General features: G+C 37.2%; 1 protein-coding gene across 1 annotated transcript in view; it reads right to left on the reverse strand.

Annotated features, from left to right (window-relative positions):
- Positions 1 to 14,142, reverse strand: part of SPMIP4 (sperm microtubule inner protein 4) — a 41,989-nt gene that overhangs the window by 10,878 nt on the left and 16,969 nt on the right. The window contains exons 4-7 of the mRNA XM_059171387.1: positions 8,755 to 8,826; positions 6,654 to 6,683; positions 3,081 to 3,262; positions 558 to 646 (exon numbers count right to left, since the gene is read on the reverse strand). Coding sequence (XP_059027370.1) covers positions 558 to 646; positions 3,081 to 3,262; positions 6,654 to 6,683; positions 8,755 to 8,826 — 373 coding nt within the window. The remainder of the gene's footprint in view (positions 1 to 557; positions 647 to 3,080; positions 3,263 to 6,653; positions 6,684 to 8,754; positions 8,827 to 14,142) is intronic.

Genomic DNA, 14,142 nt, shown 5'->3' on the forward strand with positions numbered 1-14,142 from the left:
GAGGATAAGAGCAAAGACTGGAGTCTGACAAGCTTGAGTTCTATGATTATAAGATATCCACAAACTCTCTGAGCCACAGAAATGGGAATAAGTTTTGGAGTTCATGTAAGGGCTAAGTGATATATTGTATCCAAAGTGCTTAGTGTGTAGCAATTTCTCAATGCACAGTGGCCATTGTTTTACTTTTGATTCTATACAAATATAGTGCTTGGAACAATAAATTGTAAATCTTCCTGAAAAATTTTCATTTACTCTGTATATTTGGAGTTACTTAATATACGGTGAATTATAAGAATAGAGTTGGGGAGTACACAGTGAGTGAAATGCAGCCCTCCACTCTCTTTCAGTGGGGAACCTTTTTTTGTAATCATGGAAATATATAACTGCCCAAAGTATATGAAATCAGCTAAGAAAATAAAGGATGTGTATCATGGTCAAAATCTCGAGTTTTTTAACCAGATAGAAAATAAAAGAATCCATCTTTTGGGTTTTTATAAATGTATACAGTAAAAACATTTTTTACTTTGTTTTAAACACACATTTTAAAAGGTACTTACATCATAGTATACACCCTGTCCTGGCCAAGTCAAGCCTTTCTTTTTTGAATCCATTGGAAGATCAAGCAGTTCATATCTGTAAGGATTACCTGAAATTTTCAGGAAGAGCACAGTTATCCTGAATATACAAGAAAGTTTTCTGTGAATGGGGTTTTGGGGTGCAATAAATAGAAATGAGATGATGGGGTAGAGAGCAATGCAGGTGCACGTTTTAGCTACTGTTATAGCTTTGTTTGAATTCTTCCTCCTCTTAATGAGCAGCACACGGGCCACAGACAGTGAGACTGAGCCTCTAACCTGAGGTGTGGCCAGCAGCACAAGAGAGCCCCATACTGCATCACTCTGATTAATGAAAGGGATTCCCAGGTAAGTTGTTAACTTTTAAAAAAATTATCATATAATGTATTATTAGCCCCAGGGGTACAGGTCTGTGAATCATCAGGCTTACACAATTCACAGCACTCACCATAGCACATACCCTCCCCAATGTCCATAACTCAGCCACCCTATCCCTACCCCCCACCACCCAGCAACCCTCAGTTTGTTTCCTGAGATTAAGAGTCTCTTATGGTTTGTCTCCCTCCTGATCCCATCTTGTTTCATTTTTTCCTTCCCAACCCCCCAAACTCCCAACGTTGCCTCTCAAATTCCTCATATCAGGGAGATCATATGGTAATTGCCTTTCTCTGATTGACTTATTTCGCTTCGTATAATACCCTCTGGTTTCATCCATGTCATTGCAAATGTCAGCCATCTTTTGATGGCTGCATAATATTCCATTGTGCATATCTACCACATCTTTACCCATTCATCTGTTGATGGGCATCTAGGTTCTTTCCATAGTTTGGCTATTGTGGACATTGTTGCTTTAAGCATTCGGAGGCACGTGCCCCTTTGGATCACTACATTTGTATCTTTAGGATAAATACCCAGTAAGTTAAAATTTTCCGGGATCCTCTTTCTGGTCTCTGAAGGCTTGGCAAATACATTTCTATACCACATGATTTGGGCTTTCCCTGACCAAATATCAAGACACAGAATTAGTACTTGCTTACCAGAAATTTATTGCAAGAGAACATTTTAAAGACTCTAGCTTCTTAGGTATTAGTGGTGGTTTGATAAACTTTATCAAAAACAGCATGGCCTCCCCTGATCCTGTAATAAGTTCTGCATTAAAGAATGCTCTAACATCCATCCTCAGGGGTAATAAGAGTGTAGGTTGGCATTTAGTGAACATTTACCATGTACCAGTGCTGTACTAAGTGTTTTATATCTATCATCACATTAGCATGAGGAACGTATTGTTATTTCCACTTTAACAAATGAAACTGAGGCACGAAGAATTTAAGCAGCTTGCCCAAGATCACACAGCTAGTAAGTTGAATAATTCAAACTCAGGCAATGTGGTACTAGAGCCTGCACTCTTAACCCATATACTATTGATTTCTATTAGAGAAAAGTTAAAGTAAGTGTAAAAAAAAAAGAGTAGGAAACCTAATGCAATAGTAGTTTTTGGAAAGGTTATTTATGAGGTCATACAATATACTCATTTTTTTAAATACTCATCTTTTTAAAGTCCTCCAAGGGGAGCTTTGCTATGGTCCATGGTATGTGGCAGAGCTAGAATTCTATCCGTGTAGTCTTACTCCATAGCTCTTAAACACTCCACTATTATGTCTCTCAAAATGTTACTGTGTCCTAATGAGGTGCTGAAGCCGATATTGATGATGGTAAACATTTGGACCTCAATATTTATGACCAGAGGAACTGCATTATAGGATAGGTCTTGGGTCTTCCCTTCCTCAAAGCCTAAATGTATTCAACAAATGTCTTTCTTGGCCAACCATGCACCTTTTCTGTCACCTTCAATTACCTCTTCTCTAGTATGTTCAGTCTTTCTCCATAGGTTTTTTTCTTTGTGTTAAGGTGTCTAGTGTAGAGGAATCTTGATGACTAGTATATGGGCTTACTATCCTAATACACATCTGGAAAGACCCCAAGGTTTGAATCTGAAGAAGATGCCCCAGGGTGTTAAGAGGACCTAAACAAACTGTTCCCATTTCCTTCCGAGTGTTATTTCAGTGACAGCCTTTCAGTTTCATCACAACTGCTATACTCATGTCTAGACCCTGATGATCTGATCCAGATATCATCCTTGTGCTGATCACCTGAACTAGGGTGAAATCTTGAAAAGGTAAACCATGAGAGAGAGCAGGAAGGAAATAAAAATAGAAAATACAAGTAGAATAAAAACAATGCTACAATGTTTGGTTTCTGATTCTACCATGGAAGGCTCTGTATAAAGAAGAAAAGTTAAGAGCACCTGCAGAGAATCTGATGTACTTGGTCTGTGGTAGGGTCCTAGATAATTCTAAAGTGCAGCCACTGTTAAGAACAACTTTCATAATGTACTGGTGGGTCACACTTTTGTGACTTGAGTCCTTTGCCCTACTTAATTTTATTATTGAATACAGTTCACATATGAGAAGACTCAATACTGTTTTGATATCAAATCACATTTACCTCTTGTTTTCAAAATCGTTGTACCATAAGCCTTCATTGGCACAGTGGGAGGAAATGGCTGTTGGCTTCGGCCTTTAATGCCTGTGTAGAGATCCTTCGGTGATGTAAACGTCGGGAACATGGCACCGCGGGAGATGTGTGTGTGGTATGGATGTTCAATCGGATATGAGGAACAGATTTCTCTGAGATTTAGTTGAGCAAACAAAACAAGTACAATTGAAAAAAATTAATCATCAAGTATTTATTGGGATTCTTGTGGCAGGTACTGTTCTAATCCCTGGGGATATGATAGTGAGCCAAAAGTCCCTGGACTCATGGAGTTAGTGTAGTATATTCCACTAAACATGAGATTTTCTTAATTTGGTAGACAAATTAATTTTTAAAGTAAATCATACTGAATTATTTATTGGTGTATAACTCTCACGACTGTTGCAGAAGATACATGAAATTTGTAGTTTTTAGAATGCTATAGGAAGTATTTCCAGTTGCTTTTCAATTCCTGCCACTTGTTTTAAGAGGATTCCATTACTTTATTTTATGGGATCATTTTGGGCATTCAGTATGCAGAGTGATCTGTAATCATTTTGCATTGAACTTTCAATCTAGGCCATCTGTTTCTTTTAAGCAGTTAATCAACAAACTATCCTGCCTGTTTATGCATGTGGAACTGTTTAGAAATCAAAAAGCCGAAAATTGCTAGTGTGCTGATGGAAAAAAAAAAAACAAGTTAAAAAACCCATAGGGATATAATTTTCCTATGATTTGAAAAACTAGCAGAGTTCTTAAAAGAACTAGCAGAGTGTTTAAAAAATTGTGAGAGCTGGCCCAGATTTGGGCCCCTACTACTTCCTTGGCATACTGATGCTAATCTGTACTGAATTCAGCAGCCTTGGCATCTTGGTGGGCTCTCTGAAATACCTAGCAGTATAAGATTCTTTATTTTATTTTATTTATTTATTTGACATATAGAGATTACAAGTAGACAGAGAGGCAGGCTGAGAAAGAGGAGGAAGCAGGCCCCCTGCTGAGCAGAAAGCCTGATGCGGGGCTCGATCCCAGGATCCTAGGATCATGACCGGAGCCGAAGGCAGAGGCTTTAACCCACTGAGCCACCCAGAGGCTCCAGCAGTATAAGATTCTTAACAAGTTCCTGGTCTCTCCTAGATACCACAAGAAGTTAAGGTTGATTTGTAAGAGAAAAAGTTGACTCCCAAGCAAAAGTCATTCACAAGGCCAGCGAGTTTTTTCTGTTTTTGTGTATGGTGATTGGTTTTCTTGCCCTTGTCACAAACTCTTCTCAGGTGAACACATTTTTGTCTTGGGTGTAGATTCATTTTATTGTGAATCACTAAGCACTTTTCTAACTTATTTACTTTGCTTAAAAAGCACCACATCAACTACTACATGCTTGGTATGAGGCACAAGTTCATCAGCTCTGTGATGACATGAGAACACAGAATCAAGACTTTCATTCCTCAATTCTAACTGACTGATGTCCCTTGTAATTATAAAACCACTAGCCTAGTAACTGCTTTGAAGCAATACCAGCTGTACTTCATTTTATAGAAGACACAATAATTTCCATTTATTCTAAATAAATATTTCCATTGTCGAATTTGGTGCATTCTGTAGTTTACTATCCCTCTTGAATTCACTTCCCCTTACAAACTGGCTTGAAAATAAGTGATCATTTATAGTTTGAGCAAACTATTTGTGTGAATAAAACAGGAATGAACACATTTTTGCTCATGGGGAGGATGTCCAATCTAAGTTAGGAAAAGGATGGAGTTTACTGAGGTCTAGTAAAAAGCCCATGTTCTAGGGGAAGTTCTTAGACATTCAGAGCCTTGGGTGACTGCAGGTGAAGTGGTCAGGAAGCAGGTGACCTGGGCAAGAAAGAGATCCCAGGGACAGTGGAGAATGAAATGAGAAAGGCTGGGGTTCAAATACTGTCCAACAGTCAAAGACATTTAGTCACAAAACATATTGGAAAGAATGGCTGAGTTAATAGAGTGTAATGATTGTCTCAATATGTGCTGATTAACTTACTTCTCTGGGAAGAAGATTCGTCCTGATTCTCTTGGATTTTTTCCTAGTATGTGTCAGTTTGAGCAAAGATGGATGAATTAGTGGGAATGGGGAATCAATGAGGGATTAATTTTTTAAACTTCCAGTTCTATTTCCCACAGACTTGATGAAGTTTAAGGAAATGTGGTATGACTGTTTCATAAAATGGTCACATTTGTACAAAAATATCTCAGTGGGTAATGTGGAAGGTCCTGAGACATTGTAACTACTGTATGAATAGGAATTCTACTCAGAGGACATTGCCTTGACATGATAATCCCAACAATAAGTACAACAACAACAGTGAAGCATTTATATGGTAGGCTTTGTGGTAACTGCTTTATCTCTAACCTTTATCAGAGGATCATTCAACAAGCTAAGTAAATGCTAGCATGCTCCCAGAGGTCAGGGCAGGGTGGCCCCATTTTCAACTAATCTGATGTTGGTTAGGACTTCCTGACAAAGGCCATTACATTGGTTTTCATTGTATCTTGTTCTCATCACAAAGACATGAACGGAAAGTAGAGATTGAGGCCAAGATCATGTTAAATTACAAAAAAAGAACCACAAAAATTTCATAAGCCATTTTTTCCCCCTGGGAATTGGTTCCCTTGATAGAAAGCTTGCAAAATGTGTATACATAGTTATTGGGTCCTTTTGGTTTTGTCTGTAGCTAGGATTTTGGCTTTGTGAAGAAGGGATAAAAGGTTAGGAAGTTAGGAAGGCATGGAGTGGCCCTGATTAATTATGATCATTTGGGATGAAGGCAGAAATTTTTTCCCCTCAGATTCTAGAAACTGTTTCCTAGTTAATAGTATTGAGTTATTTCTGGTAATGATTTAGCAAAACATATTTTATTCTAAGACCTGCAAGCTATGGACTCTGTGTGTCTTGAGTCTATGTATAATACAAGATTTTATTCAATATCTTGTATGTATTATAAAGGTTATTTTTGTTTGTTAAACAATCTGAGTAAAGTATGGATTTTAGTTAATAGCAATGCATCAATAATGACTCATGAATTATGACAAATATACCATACTAATATAGGATGTTGTTAATAGGGAAACTGGGTATGAGGTATATAGGAGTTTTATACAATTTTTCAAGTAATTCTATAAATTCAAACTCTACTAAATTAAAAAGCTTGTTAAAAAAGGTTAGCAGTATATAATAGCCTCTCCTCCCACTTGTTAAAAAAAATCTTTCATGAGGGGCACCTGGGTGGCTCAGTCTTTAAGTGTTTGCCTTCAGCTCAGATCATGATCCCAGAGTCCTGGGATTGAGCCCCACATTGGACTCCCTGCTCAGCGGGGAGCCTGCTTCTCCCTCTCCTACTCCCCTTGCTAGTGATACATCTCTCACTGTGTCCCTCTCTGTCAAATAAATAAAACCTAAAAAAAAAAATCTTCCATGAAAAGGTGTATTTATCCTTACACTGTCTGAGGATTGCCAATATTTCTTTCTTGATTGTAACAGGGAAGGAAAATATAAGTATATACTTACCCTACTGTTGAATTAGGTGGTTTGGGTATCCTAGAATAAAAACAGGAAATAAATCCCAATTTTTAATATTAAGGACTTTTAAAAGCATACATTCCTTTTAGAAATTTGCTTAAGAATAATGATGTATCCCACTTTCAAACTACAGTATTATCTTTATGATAATATTCTTGATTGGCTTTCTGGAACACTGGATATTGGCCAGACAGATACGATGTCCTCATATCTCAGTTCTGTTGATCCATCTAACTTTAGTCCCACTCACCACCCATTTTTCATTTCCTATTTGCAGTACAGGTGCAGGACTTACTGCTTCTAATGATAATATGGTTTTGGTTCTTATTGACATTCACCCTCATAATCAGGCAATAGCCAAAGTGCTCAGAGGCAGCCTGACACAATACATGTGGTGCAATTACATGACCTAAAGTGAACTGAGTGGCTGGTGGGACAAGATGTGTAAGTACTGTGTGTGCTTTGTCCCTTTGCCCAGGATTGCTGATCTCTCATGATCGTAAATATTGCCCACTTGACAGAAGGGCTAGAACAAAACTGAACAAGTTCCTAGAGGCATGTCTTTTCTGAATCAGTTCATTTGAGGCCAAGATCATGTTAAATTACAAAAAAAGAGCCACTGTTGTGTATTTACTAATTACTCTGAGCCCTGCCTGCCAAGAAATAATACTGAACCTGAGGAGCAAAGTCCACACTAGAGAAGGAATGTTACCTGCTTTTATTGGACTCAACACTTAGTTTCAGCCTATGCAGATATTTCTGAAATATTTCAGGCACGAAAAATGAATATAATGTTATCTGTTGATAGCAAAGATCCATAAAATATACTATTCAATTGTTGTATGTTTATTTAGAAAGTAGTACATAAGCTATATACTTTTTTGAGTCCACAGTGTATTATAAACACATAGTTCACATTAATTTTAAGAAACTTATGTCTTTCTTTATTTGGACTCCAGGTTTGTAGGCTTGGTACTAGTAAAAAAAAAAAAAAACAAAACCAAAAACCTGAAATATATCTTCTAGTTTTATTTGTGGTTGAGTTGGGATGGGGGGGGGCAGTGAATATGAAGAATCCCAGGGGTATTGTTACTAGGGTGGCTATGAAACATTAAATCAGCATCTAAAATTTTTCTCAAGTGACAAATTTAGCTATGCTATTGACAAGAATATACCTAAAATGCATTTACTTTAAAATGGAAAAAATAAAGGAAAGTTTTTCAAAAAATTACAAGTTTAAAAGTTTGAATAAAAATTAAAAATGCTCAGAGACACCAGTTCCTTGGCTTGAACCCGTCCATTATTTTACTGCTGCACTCTACATTTACTTTTCAAAGTTTACTGATCCCAAAGGGATCAGTAACCAGAGCCTACCAACCACAAAATTCATGTCTTTTTGGCTCCCTCTTGTGGCTGAACTCTGTATTAACTTTCTTCCTATAAATAGTCCCAACGGTTCTAATAGTTAAAGGGAAGGAAGTGATATTTTCATTTTTAGTTCAGTGTTGTCAGTGTTTTATTTTTATATGAAAATTAAAAAGTATGCTTTTGTAATAATGTACCCCAAACTATTTCAAAGAGGAAAACATAATACACTGGAAAATAACTCCTCTGATTAAAAATATTCCTATCCTAAAAGGAGACTAAGGGAGTAATTTTATTACAAATTATTTGTTAGTTGTCATAATTAACCTCCAGGCTCATAAGATCCTGATGAAAACTATTGTTGAGGGAGCTGGGGCATTTTCTGTGAATGTTTTAAGAAATTTAACTGATTCTTACTAGATTAACTAGGTCAAAGGCAGGGAAAGGGACCCAGATGACTTGTGTGAATTCTTTCAAACATTACTATTCCATATTTTGTGTTTTTTTCTTGTTAAATGCCACAAACTCTTAGTGGGTTTTGGATTATTTGTTTTATTTCTGTTTCTTTGGTCTTGGTTTCTATTATTAATGATAGCTGTTTAAGAAAAAAAGGAACACTTTTTCTAAAAGTTCCCATTTTGGGGCTTTTTTATTTCTCATAAAACTCATTTTTACTTAAAAAAGTTATTTGTCCCAATATAAGGAAAAGAAACCCCAAACTTACAAAGAATCATTTCCATAGATGTCACTTTTTTTATTCTGCGTCAAATAATAGAATTGTTCAATAGGAAGTTTTCTGAAAAGAAAAGATTAAGTTGAACACCTTTTCAAATTAAAGCAGTGATGTCAGATATAAAAGACAAATAGACAAATAATATAACCATGTTTATATGGAAATTCAGTATATGAAAAGTGGCATTTTAAGTCAGTGGAAAAGGATTTACTTTTCAGTAAACAATGCAGGAAAAATTCACTAGCCATTTGAAGAAGAATAGATTTGTATTTCATACTGTGCATAAAGATAATTTCAGATGGATTAAAAATCTAAAGAATTGGGAAAAACAAATATTAAGATATACAAGAATATGTTTTTTTCTTTGTGGTGGGGAAAACTTTTTTTTTTTTTTTTTTTTTTTAAATAAAGGGAGAGAGGAGGAGGTGAGGGGGAGAGGGAGAGAGAGAATGTTAAGCCAGGCTTGCGCCCCCGGCAGAGCACAGTGCAGGCTCAATCTCACAACCCTGAGATCATGTCCTGAGCTGAAATCAAGAGTCCAGTGCTTCACTGACTGAGCCACCCAGATGCCCCATGTGAGGAAAACATTTTAAATTATATTTTTCTTTTAAACTCAAAATCTAAAAGGAAATTTTGTAACATCAGCAGAAAAACTTTTGAAGACAGGATGGAATAAAAAAAGCTAAAAGTTTGGAAGAAATTTTTGCAGAAAGATATGTAAAGGATTAATATGTAGAACATAAGAATCTGTAACTAAAATACAATAAAAATGGATGGGCAAAGAATAAGATCTGAAAAGGGAATATAAATGACCATACATAAGAAAATATAAACATAAGTACTCAAACAGAGAAATGTACTCTGATAACCAAGATAACCTTTATACTTATTAGATGGGCAAAAATTATAGTTTGATAATATAACACAGTTGTCCAAGAGTATGGGGACATAGATATTATTATATACTACCATGAGAATATAAAGCATTTGGGCTATATTACTGAAATTGAAAATATTCATATATTGTGACCCATAACTTTCACTAAGGATTTTCTCTAGAGGAATATTTGTGCCTGAGCTCAAGGAAGCCTGTATAAGAAGAATATTCATTACATATAGTTAATGCCAAAAAAAAAGAGGAAACAATATGAAGATGTCTAAATAGTCCATGATGCATCTATATTGTGGAACACAAAGAGAAATTAAAAATAATTTAATAGATCTGTGTTTACAGTCTCTAGATTGTAAAGAGAAAAAAAGAACCAAGTTGCCTACTACTATATATGCAGTGATTCCACACATAAACAATATACTGCATATATTGTCAATGGGTACATGTACGATTATATAATTGTGAACAAAAAGTGTGAAGGAGACATACCAAAGTGGTAACAGTGGTTCTCTCTAGGAAGGAAACTGGGTTTAGTGGGGCAGTGGTTAGAGGAAACTGGACCTTGTCTTTGATTTTTTTTAGAAAGACTTATTTTTTTAGAGCAGTTTTAGGTTCACAGCAAAGTTGAGAGAAGATAAATTTCCTATACACCCTTCGTCCTCACACATACTAAGCCTCCCTCACGATTAACACGCCCCACCGGAGTGGTACATGTGTTACAGCTGATGAACCTACATTGTTACCACCTAAAGTTCATAGCTTACATTAGCCTTCACTCTTGGTGCCTGTAATGTTTTAGGATGTATGGTGGTGCTCAACTGTCACTTGTGGCTCCCCGTATCTTTTAAATACTCATCTTTTATCTCACCTACCCAAGATAGGTTCTAAAAAACTTGCTTTTCAGCCTCTGAGAATGGTCCTAGAGTGTGAGGGTTATTTATACCACACAAGAATGCTTGAAGGGTACTTCATAATTAGGTAGATAAAGTGACCAACTCTGTATCAGTCAGGCCCTCTCCAGTCACCCCAGGGCTTGCTCCGTGGCTTCATGGAGGCGGGACAGAAGTCATGGGTAGATTCAGCAACATGAACTTCTCTTCAAACTCACCTGGCCACATCTGAGTTTGCCAGCAGAAGTCACTAACCCTAAGTATCTCATAGAGAAAAACCTCCTTAGGTGTGCTAGTCAGCCCTCTGGGGGCAGGTTGATTACACTGGACCCCTTCCATCAGGAAAGAGGTGCTTTATCCCAGCATGAGTATATACTTACAAAGATGGATTTGCCTTTCCTTCTCACTAAACTTCTGCCAATTACATCACCAGTGGATTTACTGAATACCTTCTTCGCTGCATGCCATCTTACAGAATACTACTTTTGACTAAGGAACTCAATTTACCACCAAAGAAATAAAGCACTGATTGAATATAGAGAACACACACACTTACTTTACAGAACGTAGATGAGCCTAATGAAGATTCATTTCTGGTTGAAGCTTGTCCTTAAGAGTGTGGCACATGCTCTGAATGAGTGACCAGTAAATGGTTTCTCTAGCCAGAATGGATGGTGTAAAAAAAATGAAGGGTGGAAGTGGGAGTGGTACCTCTCACTGTTACACTTATTACACTTGAGAAAAATTTTACTTCCTTCCCAGCCACGTTGAGTTTTGCTGGTTTTGAGGTCAAGGGAGAAATGCTTCATCAGGAAACACAGTGGCCCCATTGAATTGGAAGTTGAACTGATGATGTGGTAATTGGGGTTCCTTATGATTGGGGGAAACAGGCAAGAAGGGATTATACCAAATAGATTGGGATGATTGATCCTGAATGTCAAGAGTAAGAGGACTGCTGTTATGTCATGATGGGGAAAAGGAGTGTCTCTAGAATCTAAAGAATATTTTGGGCATCTCCTGGTATTGTTTCTAGTGGCATAAACTTAATGGAATACTGGAGTAGCTTCACACAGGCAGAACCACTAATTGCTAGATCTCTCAGGAAGAAAACTGCAGGCCCTGCACCAGGTAATGAACTCCTACCAGTTCAGGTACTGGCTGAGGGAAAGGGAACTTGGATGTAGGTATGTAATTATATTAATATATAGATAATGATATTATACAAGTATGTTTTTATAGACTGTAATATATATAACATGGAAATATTATAACATATTTATCTAGTTTTATTTTTTTGCATTCACCTTTTTCCCTTATTTCTTTATTACTCTTTATAGGGTGTTAACGATGATTTACTTCATTAAGTGCATAGCTGTGGATATCAGGACAAGGTTATAACTGAACTAGAGAGGAGAACATCACTCAGAGCTCTTGGACTTGGAGCTGGATGCAGGAACTGATAAGTCTCTGAATTTCCCCTTTTGAGGAGGTGAGTGCATTTTCATTTGTATGAAAAAGTCTTGCATTTTCTTACTCTGGCAGCAGTTCTCCAATTTTGTTACATGTTAGAATTACCTGAGGGGTTTTCTTAAAATGGGGATTTTGTCTCGGTCAACCTGGGGTGGGGGGCGGTCCAAGATTTTGCATTCACCGTTTCCTTGATGCTGCCGGTCCCTGGACCCCACGTTGAATAGAAAAGTATATTATTGTCTTTGCTGCTGTTATTTAGCATGGCAGTTGGCTGGCTGGCACAGATGGCTTGCATCTTTATAACACCCTCTCTACATTTTGTTAGTTTTCCACATTTTGAATATCCCATTTGCCCAGGAAGAATCCAGAAAATCTACTTCCAGCCTCTTGAGCAACCAGGGTGCAAATGTGTACCCTCCGTTCTGCCAGTCGTCCATATCTGCCCTGGACTTTGATTTGAATGTGAGTGGCCTGAGAACACAGGCTTCTTTGTGAATAAAATAATATAACCAGGTTGTATCTCAGTGTCAGTAGTTCCACTTCAGTTTTTTTCCATTGTATTAGATAAGTCTTTTTGATTTTCAGATTCAGTTCTTAATTTCAAGGGAACTTTTTTTTTTTTTAAAGATTTTATTTATTTATTTGACAGAGAGAGATCACAAGTAGGCAGAGAGGCAGGCAGAGAGAGAGAGAGGAGGAAACAGGCTCCCTGCTGAGCAGAGAGCCCGATGCGGGACTCGATCCCAGGACCCTGAGATCATGACCTGAGCCGAAGGCAGCGGCTTAACCCACTGAGCCACCCAGGTGCCCTCAAGGGAACTTTCTTGTGTATCTCTGAGTACTTAGTTCTGTTAGATTTACTTATTATTTGTTGTTTTACTTGTTAGATGATCTACATTTGGGACTTTAGTTTTCCTTATGATAAGTAATTATTATCTTTTTAATTTAGCATATCTTCATTTTTATTGCTTTAATATCCTTATCTTTCCCCTCTGCCTTACCGATGTGCAGTCACATCTATCCGGTTTCTTGCTGCTGCTTTTTGTACTAGATTTGTGCATGCTTTTGTGTAGTTGTTTTTCTCATTTTTCCCTTAGCCCTGTGATCTCCCCTTTTATAATGTTCTATCATTTAATCATCTTTAATTAGATTCATATACTTATTTTGTCCTTTAGAGAATCTACTTTTGTTTCCTGGGCTGTTTTTTCTCAGACTAGTTTCTTCATGTGTTTTATATATTAAAAAAATATGTAATATATGTATTATACATATATATCATATCTTTTCTTTTCCTGTTTTACAAAATTGCCTTACCATATGTTCTCATGTTGTGTGTATTTAATTGAACAGCTCTGTCTAAACCCAGCTATTTGTTGTGATACAGTGTGAGTAAATTCTTGATTCTGTCATCTGAAATCAGTTGGCCTTTCTGTCTGTTCTACAGACTTGACGATGGAATATTATTGTCTCTGTATTTCTTTAGCCTCAGGATGGAGGTGCAGAGAGTAAGTGCTGAGGTTGTGTCAGATAGAATACAAGCATCTGGGGTACGACAGTCTAAGATCCTGTTAAATGTCCTCTATAGGGCTCATTCCTTTCAGTTAGGGAAGTAGCCATACCTTCCCTCCAGTCATCGCAGTATTCTGAAAGAGTACACATTCTGCACAACTTCATCTCTCTTGAGATCTTACTGTTTTAAGATAGAGGCTTCTATTCTTGAGGCATTCTTTCTACTCTAACAGGATTACCTACTCAGACTTTCAATCTTCTCTTCAAATTGGAGGATTTGAACACACATCAACAGCATTGAACAAACACTGAACAACAAAATCAGGATTTTGTTGACTCACCTAGTCTCCATGTGCATTTGGAATGAAGGGATGGGATTGGGTATAAATCCTCTCAGCCAATAGTGTGGCTTTCCACTGTGCCTCCAGCACTTCCAGGGAGAGTCTGGAAGTACAGGCTGCTGGTATTATTTTGGTTGTCACAATGAATGAGACTGGTATTAGGTTAAGGGCCAGAGATGTTGGGCCAAAGAAGTGTCCTGCTCCAAATGCCCTCTTGAGGAAAATTTAGTTAGAACTGCAATAAACTACATATAATTTTCTTTCCTTAGCACATTCA

The sequence above is a fragment of the Mustela lutreola genome, chromosome 4, assembly GCF_030435805.1.
Source record: "Mustela lutreola isolate mMusLut2 chromosome 4, mMusLut2.pri, whole genome shotgun sequence".
In the NCBI taxonomy this organism is placed as follows: domain Eukaryota; kingdom Metazoa; phylum Chordata; class Mammalia; order Carnivora; family Mustelidae; genus Mustela; species Mustela lutreola.